This window comes from Coenobita brevimanus, chromosome 77 (assembly GCF_032717465.1).
Source record: "Coenobita brevimanus isolate Jiangsu-jjx chromosome 77, ASM3271746v2, whole genome shotgun sequence".
Taxonomy (NCBI): Eukaryota; Metazoa; Arthropoda; class Malacostraca; order Decapoda; family Coenobitidae; genus Coenobita; species Coenobita brevimanus.
In genome coordinates this window covers 1,775,069-1,798,365 of record NC_137030.1, presented here as the reverse complement: position 1 = coordinate 1,798,365, position 23,297 = coordinate 1,775,069, and the positions used below count along the sequence as shown (strand labels likewise).

Here is a 23,297-nt window from a genome sequence, read left to right as displayed (position 1 = left end):
TTTCTCTTATCTCCTTATCGTAATACTCTCAGGCCTTGCACTTTCAACACCGCCTTACCACTTAACAGATCGTCAACAATCTTTCAAAGCAACAGAGATATCAGTGCCGGTTATCAATTCCAAAAGTTCAAATATTTCCCTTCTACTGCATCAAATTACCAAAGCAACTGAAATAAACATGTACACAAAAATATAAAAAGTTAATACGGATACAAAACAACCCGTGAAATTGGTTTATATAGATAGGAAAAGTAAAGGAAAGTAGAAAATACTGAGATGGCAGCTTCACACATGACCTTCTCCGAGTCCCTCAGGCTATCAGTGTAGAAGCTGGATTCAGAGGGGGAGGATGTCGATCGGTGGCTCCAGCGGCGATGAGGCGAAATCGTCGGAAAATGGCATACACGTCGCCAAAAGCGGCATTAACGCACAAGCCGACGAATCCAGGGTAAGGAAGAAAGTGTAGTACATCAAGGGAAAGGTGAATCAGGCGGACGTGAGCGTGTGTTTGGACTTTGGCATAGTGTTCGGTCAAGCAAGGTGAGAGGGGAACATGAGACAGGTACATGAGGCAAAGGTACGACTAATTTTCATTTAACCTTGACTCCTTCGCTTCAATGGCGTGTTTTTCAATGTACGCTTGACCTCCAGACATTTCTTTTCCGAACGGCTGATAGCAGTGATAAGGATTACGCAGAGAGCTGTATCCAACCTCTTCATTTCAGGAAACTCTATCAGGTGAATAGAATCGTCAGGGGATAGCATGAACGAAACGAAATCTGAGGTCTTCTGTCCAAGCCATCACACTGCCCTTCCTCAGCATCATATACCTTTCCACCCCATCCCTCCAGCTCATCCTCGGTCTCCCCTTCCTTTTTCCCCCCTCCACGCCACTCACATGCTCTTCTACTCAGTTTCTCTTTTATTTGTGTTAGGCTGAATACAATAACCTAGTGTAGCAATCCTAGCTGCTGTTGTTGTTGTTGCTTAACCCCCCATGCCTGGCCAAGCAGACGCGTCGACCGCAGGAAAGCAACTGAACGACCCTATGTTGTTGTCCCACACGTTCCTGACACCGCTGATGCTGTGTCTGCGACTTCGTGTGGCGTGTGCTGTGCAGTGTTCCATTATATGATTATGTTGTATGGGTCTTGGTGGGCTGTGTACTAGAGTGGCGTGTGCTGTGCAGTTCTCAATAATGTGATATGTAGTCTGCGTCTTAGTGTAACATGTGCTGTGCGGTGCCTGTTCCATAAGAACGCGTCATCTGTGCTTCCACCAACCCAACTCTGTGCTGGGTGGGTGAAGAGGCTGGCTCCTGTCCTGCTCTAAGCCTACCTGCCTTAACTCTGCGCTCAGTCAGCTGTCTTTAGGCATACTTCTGATGGGTGGATATAGGGAGGTGGGAGGGGACTTAGAGTAGGTGATCTGGTTGAAATACTCGCAGTGAAAGGTTCAATAGAGAAGGGGTGTGAGCTGGGGGGTGGGCAGGGAAATGGTAGGGGACTTAGCGACATGGAGGCGATTTGTTTGTGGCTACCCCTTATGGGATTAAGGCGTCTGACTATAGATAGATAGAAATAGACAGAAAGGGTTAAATATATGTATAGAAAAATAAGTATCTTCCCAAATTCAGACGAATACATAGCGGGAAAATCGGCCCATTTGAAATTAACACTAAAGTCTGACAAATCTAAACGTAGGGTTTTGGTGGAGTCACCCCCTCCCTGCACTGTTGCCACGTTTCCGAGCAGACCTCTCCATCAGCGATGACCTTGACACTGTTTCCCTCTTGTGATCTCCGTTTTTCTAATACCCCCTATACCCCTGCCACCAACACCCCCTATACCCCTACCCCCAACAACACCCCCATCAACAACACCCGCTATACCTCCACCACCAACACCTCCTATAAATATAGACCCCCACCATCAACACCTGTATAATAATTAGCCGTTGATAATTGCTATACTTTTATTGAGAGCATACATTCTACCCTATTGCTCAAACTCCCTAATCTTACTATCCCATCTGTCTTAATCCTTCCCACTGCCTTCGTTCCTAAATCCCTTAATTGATCTATTTTTAACCTAAGTGTCCCCACACCTTTTAAACCATTTACCTCTCTGTCACTATTCTCCACCATATGTATCAACTTGTATTATATTGTGTATAGAACTTTCATACTGTATGCTATACTACTATATAATGTATAAGAATACCCACTGTTTAGTGGAAATAAAGTTTTATTATTATTATTATTATTATTATTATTATTATTTCTCTCTCTCTCTCTCTCTCTCTCTCTCTCGCTAGATTTTGTTATGTGTCATCCATGGTTTTTTACTTCCATTATTATGTATGGATTATAATTTTGACTTTATTTCCGCACCTTAAGGTAAAAGTCACGGCGCGTTTTTTTTATAGAGGGTTCCCCAATAGGCCTAAATCCTGTAGGGGGTTGGTGACCTCCCATAGCGTACACACAAACACGTGTCGCGTGAGTGCTGCCACCCCAGAGCTGTTTGATATATTTATTTTAATTATGAAAGGATCGCCTCTTCCCACTTTTATCCCTTCAAATTTTCTTGCAATTATACTTGCTAAATTAATTAGCAATGTTAGAAGTGTTGGGGAAGTAAATAATAATTAGAATATTTTTAGAGCAAACTGCCAAATTTTTATGCCACGTTTCTCTATTATCGTATAATATAGTATGCAGAATAGTTTTATTCTTCCTTGATACATGTCAGCACTTTCATTACAGTTATATTAGTATGAGTTATGTTTATGTATCATTCCTACTACACAAACCACAGGCGTTATACATCGTAGGGTTAGGAAACATGGCAATAGTGTAGGGAGGGGGTGACTCCACCCAAACCCTATGTTTAGATTTGTCAGACTATAGAAGGGATGGGTTTTTCACTGTATTTCGCCAGCAGTACAATATCTTCGGACGGAATTGGGAAGATACTTATTTCTCTCACTGTACGGCACACGCGGCTCACCAGACGAACACGCTACCACTCAGTCACCCCGGCTCTCCGTTGCTGGTGACAGGAAATTAGGGTCTGCGTTTGATTTGTGCTGGATCTCCCTCTCCCTCCCTCCCTCTCTCTCTCTCTCTCTCTCTCTCTGTCCTTGTTTGTAATCCTTCCCTCCTTCCTTCCTAACTTCCCTCCTTCCTTCCTAACTTCCTTCCCTCCTTTCTTCCTTCTTTATAGTATGATCTATAAGTAAATTATTATATAAACAGAAAAAAGACTAATAATTTTGTATTTAAATGAAGGTGAAAGTAGAATACACCTACACCTCCTCCCCCTCCCCCTCCTCCCCCATCCCTGTCCTCCCCCACCCCCCGTCATAACTTGCTTGTCTGTGTTAAACTGGTAGCCCCCCCCTTCTCTCTCTCTCTCTCTCTCTCTCTCTCTCTCTCGAAGCAAGCATGTTGGATCGAAATTTGCAATGACAAGGGGTTAAGGAGAGAGAGAGAGAGAGAGAGAGAGAGAGAGAGAGCTAAGTGACTGAATCAAACGACCGTGACCCATCAAACGCAGCATCAGAACTGCAGTGGCCTGGGTAGCCTATGATAGGAGGTGGTGATTGTGTGTGTGTGTGTGTGTGTGTGTGTGTGTGTGTGTGTGTGTGTGTGTGTGTGTGTGTGTGTGTGTAATAGGTCAACTGATGGCCCAAAGTTGTCAGACTGGAGGGGGTTGATCTGACTAGTAACCAAGGAGACTCGTTCCTATCTCATAACAGGATGCTGCTGTTGGTGCTTAATTGGCGGAGATAAGCGCTCTCTCTCTCTCTCTCTCTCTCTCTCTCTCTAATCGGCCTAAAACTGCCATCTCTCCCTCATGAAAGCCGAGATATAGCATGAAATTAACCACTAAAATCTGGTGCTAGTCACGAAGAAATGCTATTGGATATTATGTACTCTATAAACGAAGTGCATACGTATAGTCATAATCGAAAGTTCGTAGACACACCCCTGTTTGAGAGAAAGAGAGAGAGAGAGAGAGAGAGAGAGAGAGAGAGAGACCAATCCCTCACTAATACCAACACCCACCCACCCACCCACACACACACACACACACACACACACACACACACAAAATCTAGTCAAACAAATCACCACAGAAACCAAGTCAAACCTAACTTTAAAAATCTATCAGACTAATCTAATGGCACTTTTACAAAATCGAGCTTAACTAACTAACCTAATCTACCCTAACTCATACCTACCCTACCCTACCCTACTCTACCGTACCCTACCCCATCCTAACCTTTATTTTCAGACTCCATCATCATCATCATCATCATCATCATCATCATCATCATCATCACCACCACCACCACCATCACCATCAACATTCCCATTAATAAACTGTGCCAGGGATCAAACCTCCGGATATTTTGCTTATTTAAAATGTCTTAAGTCGCTGATCTGTCGTTCCGTCACGCCTCCCGCCTCCCTGATTTCAAATGGCATGACTGGCAGGGTGCAGATTTGAAAGAAAATTTTTACGTTGGAATTCGTTGATCAGTTGCTGGTGCGATTTTGAAATGGGTTTGAATATACTGGGCGTCCCACGATATTTTCTTTTTTCCTGTTTCTTACTCCTTCTTTTTACTCCTTCTTTTTATAGTTCGAGTTTTTGTAAGGGTAATTTAAGCTGTTCAAGGGCTAATTTTTAGAGAGAGAGGGGGGGGGGAAGTTGAGGACGAAGACGACGATGATAATGACGACGATGATGATGCCGATGACGATTATGATGATGATGATGACAGTATACATACCACTTTACTACTATCATTATTACTGCATTATTTTCCTTATTTCCAGACCCCTTTACTTCCCTTCCAGAACGTTCGCCAGTTGAGGAGGACCAAATCAGTCACTCGAGCAGAATGGGTGTCAGAGGTGGAGAGGAAGGCGAGAGAGTCACAGCCCGACAGACCGTGAGTTATGTTTTGCATTGAATTATTCCTCTGTGTGTGTGTGTGTGTGTGTGTGTGTGTTTTAAAATGTGGGTAATACTTACATGATCTGCAAACGTAAAGGGATAAAGTACAGAAAGTGAGGTTCATGCAGGAAGGAGTCAGTGAGTTTGCAAGAGCTAACTCACAATATGGCTTCACACACACACACACACACACACACACACACACACACACACACACACACACACACACACACACACACACACACACGAATCCTATGTTCCTGAAGTCCACACGTGTACACTAAACGACTCATACATATATGCACAAAATTTATCCTGTCACCATTAAGATACGAAAACACACACACACACACACACACACACACACACACACACACACAGTATATATCAGTGGTGTAAGCATACGTGAAATGTTTGAAAAGTATACATAACGTGTTTGCACAGGTAATTCTGTATAAATTTAGTGATATCAGGTTGTACCCTAATCCAGACGGCGAGAGCAACATACCCACTCACTGATAAACCTGCTCTCTCTCTCTCTCTCTCTCTCTCTCTCTCTCTCTCTCTCTCTCTCTCTCTCAGGCGATTAGAGAAACAGTCCTTCAGTGATAAAATGTCCGCTTTTCCACTCATGGTCTGTCTGTCTGTCTCTCTTTCTCTCTCTCTCTCTCTCTCTCTCTCTCTCTCTCTCTCTCTCGCAAAAGAGTTAGACGTTGTGTGTATTAGTGTGTGTGCGTGCGTTGCGTGTGATGTTAGGAATCCTGTCAAATGCAGTGGGTCAATGTCACCTAATATTTCTTGGTAACAGCATCTTGTTTGATGACACACACACACACACACACACACACACACACACACACACACACAACCTACCCAACACTCTCACAAACCTCCCCACATCCCCTACACACACACACACACACACACACACACACACACACACACACACACAACCTACCCAACACTCTCACAAACCTCCCTACATCCCCTACACACACACACACACACACACACACACAGACAAAACCCCCCACACTCACACTAGCCACCCTCCCCACACACACAAACCTCCCCACACACAAGCCCCCCACACACACCTCTCTCCCTCTTAACAATACTATACTAAATCGCTTAATGAATGGTTTAAAACACTGCAGTCGTAATGGATAATGGAGGCAGTAAATATGTACCCAAATAACCTTCGAATTTCTTATCAGAGAGGCTTATCAACGAAAACATTGATAAGATAACGTGGTCTACTTACTGTGCTCACGGCAAGATCAAACCACCACATCTACTTCTATTTTCACTTACATTTTCCCTGTAGTGTGATTGTTTTGGGCCTGGTGGCAGGTGAAAAAAAAATGGTGAATCGTTAGACTGAAAAGGTAGATTACATACAGTTCTACCCTTCTAATCTACCACTACCGTCTTCTGTGTTAGTCTGTGCCTTCTGTCCTACCATCCTGACCACAACCAATGTCTTCTGTGTCACCGTCTTTACCTTCTGTCCAACCCTCCTCACTCCCATACTTAATACAAAATCCCACACACCACACATCCTTTGTCCCGTTGTTACATATACTCATTACTGTTACAAAAATGTCCTTCTGTATTTTGGGAACTTCATTACGTCATTTCCGCTCTGCTGGATGTTGCGGACGACCGCCTTCACGTGCTGACATCACTGTGACCAGGCGGTGGAGCTGCCTGCTAATAAAAACGTCCCTCAGACCTCTCCCTACCTAACACACGCACACACACACACACACACACACACACACACACACACACACACACACGCAAGCAAGCACGCACGCACGCATACCACACACACACACACACACACACACACGGTCTTCAAAAGTAATGTGCTCTAGTGTGATTGTCTCAAGATTGCTCCATAACCTTCACCTTCACTTCTAGTAACTCTCACTGCAAAAGCGCGCACACGCACGCACGCACACACACACACACACACACACACACACACACACACACACGAATGAAAGACAGTGTGCCAAAACAATTCATAAATTTAAGGATATGTATGTTAAAAATGGTTTAATACAAGGGACGGTACGAGCCTGACTCATTCCTGTCATGATACAATTAGGTAAGAACACACACACACAAACACACACACACACACACACACACACACACACAACACACACACACACACACACACACACACACACACACACACACACACACACACGATGACTGTCACGTTCATCAATGTGTCCCTGAGGATTTCACGTTCTGATTCAACTTAACGCCCTCACACTGGCGACTTATTCTTTTATTCTTCTTGCCTACACATATTTCGCTGGAGAGAGACTTTTTAAACTGGAGGTGCTAGATACTGCCTTTATTAACCTCTTAACGACTAAAAGGGGGGCGCGGTAGCACAGTGGTAGCGCGCTGGACTTGTGATCGGGGGATTGCAAGTTTGAGCCTCGCCCGGGCTGCCGTGCCGGGAGGGGTAGCTCCCTCCTGTAACCCTAGCGGGGCTATATAGTCCAATACAGGGCTTAGCTCGGGGGAATTCCATTTCTCCCATTTTAACGACTAAAAATTATCATTATTTGTATGTTCGTCTGTCAGTTGCTCTTCTGTCTAGCTGCCTTGATTTATGTTAGACTTATTATATGCTTCTCCGTCTGTCTGTCTGTCTCTGTCTCTCTCTCTCTCAACTGACAGTCGTTTTGTCTATCTACCTGCCTCTCTCTCTCTCTCTCTCTCTGTTAATCTGTCTATCCTCGTATGTCTGTGTGCCTGTCTGTCTGGTCTGCCTGTGTCTGTGTCTCTGAGATCATGTGTTCCTTCACCCTTCATGTCGTAGGGTTTCTCTCTCTCTCTCTCTCTCTCCTCATTGGGCTGAAGAGAGGAAAAAATCAAAATTCAGTCCTCTTGTTGGGCCAAATGATTAAACACACACACACACACACACACACACACACACACACACACACACACACACACACACACACACACACACACACACACACACACACACACACACACACACACACGGTTTTCGTGAGGCTGAAGGGGTAAAAAAAAAAAAAAATGCAAACCTAAGAGCACAGTATATGACCGTGATCCTAACTGATGATGATGATGATGATGATGATGATGACGATTTCCATCCTCTCCTTTCCAGGATAACAATGACTGATGATGATGATGATGATGACGATTTCCATCCTCTCCTTTCCAGGATAACAATGACTGATGATGATGATGATGATGATGATGACGATTTCCATCCTCTCCCTTCCAGGATAACAATGACTGATGATGATGATGATGATGGTTAACCTCTGTTCTTCCCTGGCAATGAGTTACACTGATGACAAAAATGATGACAATGACGGCTGACTACAGTGATGAGTCTAGTGAGGCTGATTTATGACGCTGATGACAACAGTGATGTAAATGAGAAAAATCACTAAATATCCCTCCTTCCCTTGCAGAATCCACAAGCCGCGTGACTCATTGCTGTCGTGGTCATCTGGGTTTGACCGCTATGAGGGGGTCGTTAACTGGGGCGGTTTGATGCTGCTCTTGGGGGGCACCAGGCTATTCCTTGAGAATGTTATCAAGTAAGTCTATCTATCTTTTCTTTGCCAGATGCCTTAATCCTGTAAGGGGTGGCCACAAACTGCCTCCATGTTGCCCTGTTCCCTGCCATTTTGCTGCTCTCCCCCAGCTTGCACCCCCTCTCACATACCTCTCTACTCCATCCCTCCTGTTTATTATTAATTCAGACTCCCATCATCCTATTTCACAGTCCTGTTCATATTTATTCTTCCTGTATATGAACTTATATTAATCTCTTGGGACATCAGGTTCTTCCTCGAGAATGTTATCAACTCCCATTTATCGTTACTTTAGGCTCGTTTTATTTTGTATTGTTTATGAAGGCTCCAATATCCTTGTATGCATCGGCATTGGCCACCTAATGGCAGCTCTCTCCGCTGCTCAATCTCTGGCAGCCTCCCCATTCAGTCCCTTATCCAAGCGGTCTCACTCTATGGACCCATCCCAGGTCTCTTTTGGTCTGCCTCTAGCAACCCTACCCCTAGCATTCACACTTCTCACTTTCCACACCTGTCATCCTCCATCCTCTCCACATGCTCAAACCACCTCAATCTGCCCCTCTTCATCACAACACCAATGCACTCCAGTCCCATCCTTTCTCTCAACTCGTCACTTTTTCTTTTCACTTTTTCTCAACTCTCCACACACGTGAAGAGGATGGAGGATGATAATTGGGTGCAGAATGTGAGAAGTGTTAATGTTAGGGGTAGGGTAGCAAGTGGGAGACTGAAAAAGACTTGGGATGAGGTCACTGAGTGTAACCTCAGGGATAAGGGACTAAATAGGGAAGGAAAAGACCTGGGACAAGGTCACTGAGTGTGACCTCAGGGATAAAGGACTAATGAGGGAAGCTGCCAGAGATCGAGCAGCATGAAGGGCTGTCATTAGGTGACCAAGGCCGACACATGCAAGCAAGTTGGAGCCTTCCAAAACTAAAACAAAAAACTAGCCCCACCAGGCCCTTCATGCAAGGATGCACTACACATGCATAATTGTCACAGCCTATTCTTATTTATTCTCCCTATACATGGATCTTTCGGGGGGCATCACGCTATTCTTGAGAACGTTATCAAGTAAGTCCTGCTTATCGTTAATTCAGGCACACATCATCCCTTTTCACAGCCCTTTTTGTATATCTTCTTCCTGTACATCAAACTATGTAACAGGAATTTCTCGTGGGGCACCAGGCTATTGCTCAAGAACATCAGTTAAGTGTAATTTCTCCTTACTCCAAACTCTTACATCCATCCTTGCATAATCCTGTTCATTTCTATTCTCCCTTTACGATCATATCGACACACACATCTCTCATGAATCTCAAGGGGAATCACATTACTCAAGAACATTATTAAATAAGTGTAATTTATCTTTGCTTTAAACTTACATGCACTTTTTTTCAGAGCCATGCTCACATCGATTCTCCCTGTACAGTCATATCATACAAACATTTTCCACATCTTAAGCAAACCTCCTGAAATCTCATGTAAATATCTCTGGGGGTATCAGACATAATATGCTAGTGTTATGGTGAGTGTTTTTATTGTTACTTTAAAGTCACTCACAGCCCTGCTAATTCTCTATCATGCACACTCGTCTTAAATGGATCTCCTGAATTTTTTACATTAAGTTTTTTTGGGGCACTTGTTCTTGGTCTATGTCTGATCATTATATTTTTGGTGCTAGTGGGGGATGCCCTCAAATGGTGGTACCATTAAGGCCTCAACTCCCTCCCTATCCCCAAGAGGAGAACAGTGGACTGCAGGAAGAAGGAAACAGCCTGCAGTTTATTGGGTTCACATTCAAGTGAACCTGGGACCACAAGAGCAACAAAAACAACAAACACCAGTAATAATAAAAATGACAGTAAGAGTAATAATAACAATAATAATCTTACCTTGCACAGATGCAGTGTGTGAACAGTAATTATAAATAATAATAACAATACTAATAATAATAATGATGATAATAATAATAATAATAATAATAATCTTACCTTGCTCAGATATGGTGTGCGAATAAACCCCTTGTCATGGCTGATGTGGGTGAAGACAGAGCATGAGAACGACTTTTATTTCCACACCCCACTCTTCCTCCTAGGTGTGTCTTGCATGCTTTCCCTGTTACATAGAAATGCAGGATCAGTGTAATGAATTTTTTTTTTTTTTTTTTTTTTGTGATATGTGGAGTTTTATTTTCTTGTTAGTTCTCTCCCAGTGTTCTTTTTATTTTATTTTTTTCAAGTTTTCTCCCAGTTTTAGTAGCATATTATTTTAAAATTGCTTTTCAGTGAACTTAAATTTATTGTGCATACTGTACTATATTTTCCTTATTTAATGTTAAGCAGCTTCATTATTAAGCTACTGATGAATAAGGCTCTCTTGTTTCACTTATAGCTGCTCATGACTGATTATGCAGCTGCACAGGTGTTGGACATTAATTTTGTTTGTTCTTAAAAGCTTTAAGCATGAATCAGAATCATGTTACTTCAACATGTATCACATAAACTAACATTTTGCCTGCACACATCCTAGACTTTTAAGTGAGGCTGCTTGTAGCTTAATTTAAAAATTTATATTGTTTCGTAATTAACCACCATATATAACTTATGCGTACAGTATGTCCAGTTTTTCTTTTTATAGCATTGCATGTTTTGATGTGTGTCATGCACTGTAATGTCTTAGCCTAGGATTAATGATAATTTTTTTTAAACAGCTGCCAATCTGCACATCCTGTTTGCATACTACCTAGAGCTGCAACTAGCCAGGGTAAGAACATTTATGTGTTCATGTACTTTACTGTATTTGTAAGATGCATTACCTACCACAGTGTCAATAGTTAATAATGTATTATGAACCACAAACACCACCATCCTGATCTATTTTCCCCACCACCATCACCATCCTGACCTTTTTTCCCTACCTACTGTCCACTAATTGCTTCACCCTCTCCCCCAGGACCGGATAAAGGGCAACTCAGAGGTATACATCCATGTAGCGCACCTCTCACTCATCCTCTTCATCCCTATCTTCGTATTAGGCTTGTGGACATCCATGTTTAGCCTTCGTAAGTATACTGTGCCTATCGCTTCATGGAAACTTAAGCACAGTAGTGCAATTTACTAGTATGTTATTAAACAGTCTGGATGTTCACATCATTACAGTACAGCTGAGATGTATATGAGAAGGGGGTGTAAGTTAGGGGGTGGGGGAGCAGCAAAATGGCAGGGGATAGGGTGGCATGAAGGTGATTTGTTTGTGACCACTCCTTATGTGATTAAAGTGTCTGGCTATAGATAGATAGACCGACATTACAGAACAGGGGTTTCTGTTTTATGTACAGTATATACAGATGTATCCTTAATTTATCTTGAAGACTACCTGTAATATGAGAATGATATTTACTGATTTCATGGTTTCAATACATGATTCCTCCCTTGTCATACAGTTGGACGCACAGTTGTATGTGTGGTGTACACGGTACTATTCCTCAAGCTGTGGTCCTATGCACAAGTCAACCACTGGTGCCGCTCACAGAAATCATGGCGGAAAAAACTCTCCAGACACAGAAGCTTCACATTACGCAACAACCAAGAGATTAATGGTGAGTCTTGGGTTTTAGAGTGGCTGTGGTGTTAGGCAGTCAACAGCAGTGCAGTAGTTCTTGATTATCTTTTTGTTATTTGGGAAGACTTTTGCTAGGTCTCATTCTATCATGTTTTTTCTTGCTTTCTGGAACCTTCTTTACTACTGTACATCCTTATGTGGGAAAAGTGGTCTAGATGATGCTGATGATGCTAATGATGATGATGATGATAATGACAGTGATGATGAAAATGTGAGCAAGAACAGTAATGACAATAATGATGTATTATCACAAAATGAGACAACTGAGATAAAACTTTCTCCTCAATTACAGAGATGATGTCAGATGAAACAGACTCAGCAGCTGCCGCTGCCACTGTCACCAAAGACCTAAAGCCGTACCCGGATAACCTCAGCCTGCGTGATCTATATTATTTCCTGGCGGCGCCAACACTCTGCTATGAACTCAACTTCCCCAGGAGCCAGCGAATAAGGAAGTGGTTGGTGGTGTTATTTACAGTGGAAAGAAAAATTAAAATTAATAATAACTAGCTAGGGAAGAAGGAGACTAAGGATGATATGAAGGGATGGGGTGGAGAGGTATATGAAGCAGGGTGTAAGCTGGAGAAAGGACAATCTGATGACAGAGAACAGGGTGACATGGAGGTATTTCATCTGTGGCCACCCGTTACATGATTCAGGTGTCTGGTAACAGAAGGGGTTAGGCTTTACTGGATGGGATTTCATTTGTTTGCTTAATCAGTTTAGGCACGGAGTTTGTTGTGTCTGGTGTCTTGGTGGTATATCTGATTGAAGTCTAGGGTCGCTTACTCCAGCCACAGTTGAAGAGAAGAAAGGGTCAGATATTTCTGTGTCATCTAAATGCTGACAGGAACATAATGTGATTCCTTACATCTAAAATGATCGAAAGGCCTTGCTATGGGCCTTTCTGCACTCTGGCTATTAAGGATGTTTTTTTTAATCATCATCATCATCACCAATGTCATAATTATTACCATAACCACCACTGTTATCATCATAACCACCACTATCACCACCATCACTACAATCACCAATCACCACCACCATCACCATCTTCACTACAATCAACAGTCACTGCCACCATTTATCAACACCATCAGTGCTATCACTGTCACACCACCACCACCTCCACCATTTGCTGAAACAGTCATAATCATCATCATCATTATACTGTATACATCAACCCAACCTAGACTCTCTCTTTATTTTTCATCCCAGGTTCTTGTTGCGTCGTATGTTGGAGGTGATCGTAATAACCAACATAATCCTGGCAATGTTTCAACAGTGGATCATACCCAGTGTTAAAAATTCCTTCCAGGCATTCTCTGTGAGTTGATTTGAGTCTGATTCCTATTTCATGTCATGTCATGGTAATAAATTTATGTTTTAATTGAAGTTTTATATATGAGTTTGCTTAATGGCACCTAATTTTGTACCCCATCTTTTCTGTGAGATGCATTGATTTGGGTGTCCATTTTGTCTGATCACTACTATTTTTTAGATCATTTAAAGTTTTAGTTTTATCAATGTCTTCTACCTGTTATTGTAGTTATATAATTTTTATTAACCTCTTATTGATAAAGATATATTTTTATTATGCCTCTTTTTAGATACTATTATTCAGCTTTGGAGGCTTTTCTTTGTACTGGAAGTGGTAGACATAACCACTGATTCCTTGGACATAAGAGTTCTTCTTTAAGTCTAATAAGTTATGGAGGTAGGGGAAAAAAAAAGTAAGATATCACCATATTGAAAGGGTTAATACTGTTGTAATTCTTTGCTTTTGCACCATCTTAATTTTTTCAGAAGATACTGTTTGGTGTTCAATTTGTCATTTTCCATTATTAAAAAATACTGAAATGGTCAGCTCATAATTTTTTCTGGATGACATTGTTTAGTTTGTCAGCTTATCCTTTTTGAATCTAAAAATGCTAAAATGGTCTGTTAATTTACACTTGCTTCTGTTTCAGGACTTAGATTTCATCAAGTGTACTGAGCGACTCCTTAAACTTGCTGTAAGTAATGTGTATAGCAGTAAGTTTTGAGTTAGGGTAATTGTTACTGGATTTTACACTGAATGAACTGTTCCCATCTGCCTGAAAGTGTCATGCTGGTAACAGATTGGCTTTTCCTTCCTTCTTCCTCCTCTCTTCCCCTTCATTCCTTCCTCCTTGTCTTCACTCCTATTCACTGATAACAGAGTTCTTACAACATTTTCTTATCAGCCCTCACATCCTCTCTTCAGACCTTGAACATATCCTATGGCTGAGTTGGTTCTATCTGTACTACCAACTCATCCTACCTCTCTTCATTCTTTTTTCCTCCTTTCATCTCTGCTCTCATTTTCCTCCCCAGTTCTCTTCTTTCCTCTCTACTCATCCTAACTACAGATAACATAAGAAGTCTACATTTCCTTACCATGCTTTGCATTCTTCATGTTCAGATCCCAAACCATATCCTGTGGCTGAGTTGGTTCTACCTGTGCTTCCACTCATTCCTCAACACCATGGCTGAGCTGTTGTACTTTGCTGACCGTGACTTCTACCAGGACTGGTGGAACTCAAAGGATGTTGGTACATTCTGGAGGCTCTGGAACCTGCCCGTGCATAAGTGGGCTGTGAGGTACGTGTAGGGTTTGTTATAGTTAATGCTTTCTCAACCAAATAAGCATTTATCATCTCAAGCAAGTTTTTTTAAAGTTTATTCTTACTACTTCCAGATAAAATTATTCAGTTTAAGAAAGGCTGAATACTTTTGTATGAATGAAAGAATAATATAATACATAACTACTCGTACATGAAAGCAGCCAACAACTCTTATAAGACAAGTGGATGTGCTGAAAAGCCTTACAAGAAATGGAGATGATCTGGCCATGGCAAGAGAATGGAGAATGAGAAACTGACTAGGAGAGTATGTGAGTGAGGGAGAGGGGGAGACAAGATGAGGAGGAGGGATATGGCAGAGAGGTACTGTATATGAGAGAGAAATTTTGTCCATAATAAAACAAACTGTGAACTTAAACTGATCAGTGTAAGTATATGTGGTAAATATTTGTGTGGAATGTTTACCAGTGAGGTGGAGCCAATAAATTTTGAAGGCTAGAATGATAAATTAGAGGATATTTGGCCCATCTTACTGGACTCGATTGACTGATCTCATACATTTATGCATTCCATTTTCTAGTCATCAGTTGGAAATAGGGTTAGGAGGAGGAATATGGAACTTCAAAACTGCTTGCAAAAACAGATATCCCATATACAAGTGAGACCTGTTCATGTAAAAAGAAATGAGTGTTATATCCTAGTGACCATCTAACTATCTATAGCTGGATGCTTTAATCCTGTAAGGGGTGGCTACAAACAAATCACCGCCATGTCATCCTGTCCCCTGCCATTTCATTGCCCTCTCACCAACTTACATCCCCTTCTCCCATGTTCCTCTTTACCTCATCCCTCCGTCACATTCTCGGTCTTGTGGCTGACCTTCATTAAACAACTGCCTTCCTTCCAGACACGTGTTTGTACCAATGATAAAAAGAAAGTACAGTAAAACAAGTGCATCCATTGCTGTGTTTGTCCTGTCAGCTGCACTACACGAGTACCTGGTGTCCATTCCACTACACATGTACAAGATTGGGGTCTTCTTGGGTATGATGGTACAGGTGAGGAACAAAACATCAGTTGTAGCTAATAGGTGAAAATATTAATAATGGTGACAGTATATATAGTAATAGTAGTAGCTGTTGTAGTAACAGTAGTTGTAGTAGTAGTAGTAGTACTAGTAGTAGTTGTAGTAGCAGTAGCAGTAGTAGTAGAAATACTGGAGTAATAAAAATAATCATCATCATCATCATCATCATCATCATCCAGACCTCCTTTCCCACCCTAGGGCAGGGTGAGGAGTGGCAAAGTCCAGACACCCTAAGGTTGCCCAATTCAATGATAATAATAATTATAATAATAATGATAATAATAATAATAGCAATAATAATAATAATAATAATAATAATAATAATAATTGTAATAATAATAATAATAATAATAATAATAATGATAACTGTAATAATAATAATAATAATAATAATAATAATAATAATAATAATGATAATAATAAAAATCATAATAATATAATTATGATTATGACTATGATGGCAATAATTATGGTGATGACGAGGAGGACGAGGGCAAGGATAGGGACGAGGGCAACAAGGATGAGGGTGATGAGGAAGAGGATGACAAGGAGAAGGGTGGCAGTGGTAGCAACAACAACGATGACAGAAATGACATGAAGTGTGATAAACCTTACGTCTCTCAGCTATTACCCGTACAGTCTCATTAAAGAATTAACTAAAAGAATTTACTAATATTCTTCTATATCCCACAGGTCCCCCTTGTTTATATTTCTACCTTCGTTCAGCGGCAGTTTGGACCACGCTGGGGCAACATGATAGTCTGGTCCTCCCTTATCCTAGGTCAGCCACTCGGTATCATGGTGTACTATCATGACTATGTGGTGAAGACAGTTGACCCGAGCACCCTCTGATTTTAGGTCCAAAGTTCGTATTCTCATAGAGTAAGAAGGTTTCCTAAACTTTTCCCCTATCAGTTTATTTCTATATGTGATGCATTAATATTTGTTTTCTGTTATTTATGCAATCAGTGCTGGCAGATAAAAAAACGGGAATGAAAAGCAGGAGAATGATAAGCTGTAATATGCAAAATTATTCAATAAGGGAGATGAGTCAGGGAGCCTCCTTAGCCGACCAGAATATGGGCCAATGGGTTGTTTTCTAAGTGGTCCCCGAGAGCTCTTAACACCTCTTCCTCGACAATTTATTCTGTTCATTACACCTCAACATCCTTTCATATGTGGATGCAAACTTTATTGGTACTGAAAATGTGTGGATGCAAAATGTCGGTACGGAAAATATAAAATATTAAGGAGGCCTAATAGGCATAATAACTCCTTAATATCCTCTTGTATGTTACTGAGCAAACTATGCCAGTATTAAAAATGTATAAATATGTAAAGAAAATGTGCAAAAAATATAAATGTGTAATAACCATGGTAAAGAGCTGAGGAGGTGGTGCAATGAAGCCATAGTCAAAGTTTTTCTCTAACATGACAAACGAATGCACTATCACTTTTTATCTCCAAAGAGGGGTATTTTAAGCTTACCATAACTATTCATGTATTTTATTTGTGGTTTTGTTGATATATGAGCAGGTTTTGTGCATGTACTTAGGTCAACTGTAATTTTATGAACAACCAGTGTACAGCAAGATAATGTACACAAGCATTTACTGGGAAGTCATACAAGCTGAGAAAAAATACATTTAAAATAACCCTAAGCTGTCCCTGCACTTGAGTATTTATTAGACAAAATTAAATGGATGGATGAAATATTAGGTAACATTAGATGGATGGATGAAATTTGATGACTGATGCTAAAGTTAGATGATGGATGGATGATGAAAATTAATGTACGAGAAATAATTGCTGTGTACTCATCTACTCCACTGTGATTCAGTTAGATTTAGTAAAATGAACAACCTCAGAAAGTCTTTTGAGTGCCATGAGTGACTGCTAATGGTTTAAAATATACTCGTGATAACAGATTCCATTTGTTCACCCAGTATAAAAATATTTGTTACCCTTGGGTGGACTGAGCTTTGAAATTATTTGTAAAAGTGAAGCAGTGTTCATTTGGTACTGCTGGTATTTCAGAATCCTTGGCCAGTGTGTCATATTGTATCACATCACAAGGGTGCTGAATATTTTTTTAGTGGGTGTACAAATTCCTGTTCATCTAGGAGGCTATCTGCTAAAATACAGCCAAGGTTAGAAGAGTTTATGTATGTAAATTGTTTGTTGTATTAGCTCCGTCTGTGAAGTGCAATTAGTTTTCAGGGTGTTTTGCATAGAGCAAGAGTGCAATAAATATACTCTATACAGGCAGTGTACTTCAGCATGTATTTAGTTATTACACTTTGCATTCTGGGATATTACAGGCTATATTGCTCAATTATCAGTATGAAAAATTTATGTATATACTGTACAGAGAGTAATCCAGATTCTTAACTGTATATATATGTAATATTGTGGTGACTGAAGGCATTTAATGATCCACATATATATTTATCATATAAAGCTAGATTGGAGAAATTTGTACGTAGTGTAACCATGACTGTTAATTTTCTCATCCTGTTGCACAAAGTGGGTGATATTTTCTCTAGGATGGCAGAGTAGTAGTGACTGATATATTTTACCTTGAGTGAATGCAAAAAAGCTTTTTATTGTGTGCAGAATATTGATATACAATCCTACAAGTGCCTTATTCTTATTCTATGCAATACTGTACAGTATTATGATTCTCGTCAGCAGAAATTTCATTCTGTAATAGCATGTACAATACCATCACAATAATGCAATAATGATGCAGCTAAAGCCCCTTCAATCTGATGTTTTGATATTTAGTCCTGCTGATGCCAGGTGATTTTATTCAATATGGAAGGACCTTAAGCACTGAAATCATTAATGGAGGCTACATCTAACCCAGACTGGTTTAAATCTTTTTTTTTTTTTTTTTCCCACAATGTAATGGAGGGGAGGGGGGGGGGAAAGGAATCAAGACTGGTCACCCTTACCTTAAATATTGGGACTGAGTAGCTTAGCCCCAGACCTCTATGCTCCTGATGGGGAAAGGACTGGATAATGGATGGACAGATGGGTATATCTAGCCTCACCAGTTTGAAAACTTTGTCCAAACTTGAATAAATAGTCTGTAGTAAGTGAGAAGGTAAGTACATTTAGAAGCAAATTTACAACAGGTGAAATACATTAAAATACCCAATCTTTCCTAGAATGTGTTTCACATGGTTCAGTTTTTCTGCTACGTATTCATTCAAATTCGGGATGATACTTCTCTGTGCAGCATCAGACTGAAGGGGTTACATAACTGAATTTAGTGGTGTTTTGAGCTGAAATTTTTACAATACATGCACTAAACTAAACTTTTATTGCTACTCCAATGATATGTCACTGTGAAGATGTACACAAAATACTCTTACTGTATCACTCTGCACACACTGTAAATCATTACTAGTCAATAAAATGTTTACTTCTGCAAAAATTTTTACTTCTTTTTAGCATCAGAATCATTGGCTCACTTTAAATACTCTTGGCTGGGAGCTGAACTTACTGGTGATGTGATGAGTAGAAGACTGATGTGGTCTGGACACAATGGAGAGAATGGAGGATGAAAATTGTGGGAAAAAAAAAATGGAGGATGAAATATGTTGGGGAAAAAAAATTAATGGAGGATGAATATTAAGACAAGTTCTGAGTGATGGAAGAAAACTGGGAGAAAAGTTTTGAGTGAAGGAATATTGTGAGAAAATATCCAAGTAGAGGATGAATACTAAAAAAAAAAGATCGGAGTGGAAGAAGAATATTGTAGGAAAAGATTTGAGTGGAATATGAATCGTGAATTGTGAAAACATCTGAGTGGAGGACGAATATTGTGTGAAAAGACTGAGAAAGGATCTGAAAAGAGGATGGTTTTTGTGTGAAAAAAGACCCCAAGCATGAATGTAGAGAGAGTATCACAAGGTAGACCTAAGAAGACTTGGGAGTGCTACAAAAATACCTCAGGGCAGCGGGATGGAACAGAAATGTTGCCACAGACTGCATAGCAAGGAAAGTTGGTATCTGGTGAAGTAGGATGACAAATAAGTACTGTATCGGTATGTGTAATTTCTTTGAGTATGAAACTAAACAAAATGAAGATTACTGTTGTGCTTGGAGAGTATGTGTACTACCAAATGCTGTTGTTGAGGATTTTTTTTTTTTTTTTAATACTGTATTACATCTTAAATCCTGGTGATGTACTTCATACTCTTGTTGCTACCAGATTTTGTGCAACTTGGAAAACTTTCTCTCACACTGAATGGGTTCAGTAAGGCTATATCTAATCCCTCCAGTTTGAAATATATCCCAAGCTGAATAAACTAATATGGATATCAGCCAGATTCTTGGGGTAAGAGGGGGCTGGCTTATTTAGTTTAGGTGGTGTTTCACTTAAAATATCTGGAAACTATGGTACTGTATTGACCAAAATAATTACTTAACTGGTGTAGTGGAGTACAGGATGGAGAACTGGGATTAGTTAAAAAAAGAAAAGAAAAATAGTACCTGCAAGAGAATACTGTGGATTACCTATGTACTACTACTGAAAGGTCAGAAAACAGTCATGTGGAGAGAATGAAGAATAAGATAATGACTAGGAGAGCATATGTGAGATGTAAAGGGGAAGGAGAGACTGAGGATGATATGAAGGAATGGGGTGGAGAGGTATAGCAGAGAGAGGTAGGGGAGGTGAGTTGGCAAAAGGGTAGCCTGATAGTGGAAAACACAGCGACATGGATGTGATTTGTCTGTGGCCAACCCTTTCAGGATTAAGACGCCTGGCAGTGGACAGATCCATCCATCCATCCATCATCCAATCCTATGTTACTCCATGAGGAGCGTAGAAGCCCAGGGCTAGGCAAGTTGGTTCTGACATTTAAGATGAGAGTGACCAGCCTCACTCAACCCCTGAGTGGTATTAAGTGAGCAATAAACCCCAACCACCCCCTGGATGTAAACCTGCACCAGCTCAATCTGATTGGAGTGTCTTAATTACTCACTAAACCACCAGGCCCCATAATTTGGTCATATGTTTCCCACCCAGGATAGTAAATGGTTTCGTTGTGTACAGGAATCCATTTCGCTTGTCACTCACTGTAGAGTCACCCATAGGCAGCTGGAAGAGGAAAGAATGAAGGAAAGAAAGACAGAAGAGGAAGGAAGAGAGGAAAGGGCAGACACCCAAAGCAGCACTATACATCGAGTGAGTGGATGGTGCACACCCCCACCTGCAACAACGGATAGATAGACTAGAAAATGGCTGATGTTCTGATGGTATACAAGAGTGATGTTCTTACCTTCCTTGTAACAGTCTAAATCTCCCACAAAAGAATCAAGGTTTTTAGATCCTGCTGAAGCTACCAGAGGCACATCCTAGACTCAGGACCCCTACACCCTGAAGGGAACAACATGGGACTGGCTATTACTCAGAGTACAAGGTGTTAAAAATAGTTAACCAGTTCAATACTTTCTATCACATTCTTAACATTACCACACTATTCAGCCTTGGAAAATGCTCAAATCGTGAAGGAGTTAATGACTGCTGTAATGCCGCTAACCCTCTACCACAAAAAACTCTCAAAGTAAAGAAAAATACTGGTGGCTAAACTAAACTACAAAAGCCATGCTCATGTACAAAGGGTTATGTATGACATGTTACATGCAGGTCAAAATATACTGCTACATTTTATCAGTGATTATTCATACTACCTACATACTTTGTTAATATAGCAGTTGCTGAATCAAGGCAACTAGGATTTCCCATTTAGTCTGTTGTGGCCCCAGGTTCATATGAATGTGAATCCAATGGACCGTGGGGAGAAGTTGTCCTTTTCCTAAAGTCCACCATCCTCCTTTCAGAGGATAGGGAGAGAGCTGAGGGACTTTTGTATAGTCAGGTAGCACAGCCGTCTGGCCATATCAGTGCCACCATTTAAAGGCGTCCCTCTCCAGTACTTCACTATGGATATACAGCACATATAAATTGTCAAAAACATGATAAGATTTGCTCAATTAAACCACAGTAGAGTATTTACTATTTTATTCAGTTGTAGCTATGAATAGTTTGGCATGGAGTATTGACTAGTTGGCCCAGTCACAGATTGCTTAACATAACTGATATACAACACTGAGAATACTGCAGCTATATTGCACTTGATAGACGATGAAGACATTTTTGTGACGGCATGACCTGGATTAACCCCTTCAATCCAACTACATATTTTGCATTTTATTCTTGCAATGTCTGATCAATTTGTTCATATCAGGAAAGATATTCAAAGTGAAGAAGGTACATACAGCCTTTACAAACCTCTTCATAACAAGATACGTCCCATAACCTGAATACAATAATCTTTAAATTCAAAGGTAAAAACTTCAATTAATTTACTAAGGTATGGACAAAGTGAACATCCAAATCTTCAAGACTGTGAACAATTATGCACATCATCATCAACATCATCCTAATCCTTATTTCTCACTAAAGGATGGGTACAGGAACGATAAAGAAACAAAGGAAGAATAATAAAAGTGGGAGAACTATCAACAAATGGAAATAAACCCCAACAATATATTGGACAACCATCATCACAAACACCACCACCAAAGGAAAGATAGGAGCCAATAACATCTTAAAAGTAACTACCTATCCCATTTGACCCCAATTCCAAATGTAGGGGACAAGATTGGGGTACCATTGTCCAAAACATTAGGGTAGAAGACCAGCATACATCCATGGTAGCATTCATATTGTTTATAAAGTCTTCATGCTGCCCAGTCTCTCTATTCAGTCTCTTAACCCTGAGATCACACACTATGACCTCATCCCAGGTTTTTTCAGTCTGCCTCTCACAACACTACCTCTGACATTCACACTTCTCACCTTCTTCCCCTGGGACTCAAGCTACAGCACACAGGCCATGGTGTGTTTAACTCGAGAACTCCACCACAATGCCACCTGGCACCTTCCAGAAACACAAATGGCAAAATACGCACAAAGTTAAACATACATTCATGGTTACGAGAAAGACACCTGCAGCATTGAAATAAAACTGAACTACATTTATACACACAACTAACTTAAAAATGCCACAGCAGAAAGAAAGTACAGACAGAGCTGAGCATCATTCATCATTCTACATACTCATACTGGACTTGTTGCCAGAAACAATTCTAATTTATTTTGCTATTCACCTTGCATTTATTTATGCTAATTTACAGTCCTGCTCAGTGCCAATGTACTGTTTTTTTTTCTCTCACACTTATTTAAACACCCATTCCCTTTGTCTTTTTTTTCTCTCTCTTTCTCTCTCTCTTTTTTTGATTTTCACCTTTTACTTCATAGCCCAATTCAGTACTAATCTACTTTTGCACTTACTCTCACTTATATGCTACTCCATTCAGTCTGCCT

General features: G+C 40.6%; 1 protein-coding gene across 1 annotated transcript; it reads left to right on the top strand.

Moving 5' to 3' along the window:
• The first annotated feature begins 343 nt into the window (after window positions 1-343).
• Window positions 344-16,818, top strand: mdy (diacylglycerol O-acyltransferase). Its single transcript, XM_080279271.1, has 13 exons — window positions 344-448; window positions 4,871-4,965; window positions 8,453-8,581; window positions 10,582-10,676; window positions 11,292-11,344; window positions 11,534-11,642; window positions 12,024-12,158; window positions 12,471-12,660; window positions 13,421-13,529; window positions 14,173-14,217; window positions 14,646-14,824; window positions 15,713-15,863; window positions 16,586-16,818. Exons 1-13 carry the CDS (start codon window positions 350-352, stop codon window positions 16,742-16,744), a joined length of 1,548 nt encoding a protein of 515 aa, XP_080135397.1. The 5' UTR covers window positions 344-349; the 3' UTR covers window positions 16,745-16,818.
• Window positions 16,819-23,297: the final 6,479 nt, after the last annotated feature.

Coding starts and splice junctions, on each gene's coding strand:
- mdy (XM_080279271.1), top strand. CDS start 350: ATGTCGATCGGTGGCTCCAGCGGCGATGAGGCGAAATCGTCGGAAAAT. Junction 11,643..12,023: donor GACATCCATGTTTAGCCTTC/GTAAGTATACTG, acceptor CTTGTCATACAG/TTGGACGCACAGTTGTATGT. Junction 14,825..15,712: donor GTGCATAAGTGGGCTGTGAG/GTACGTGTAGGG, acceptor CCTTCCTTCCAG/ACACGTGTTTGTACCAATGA.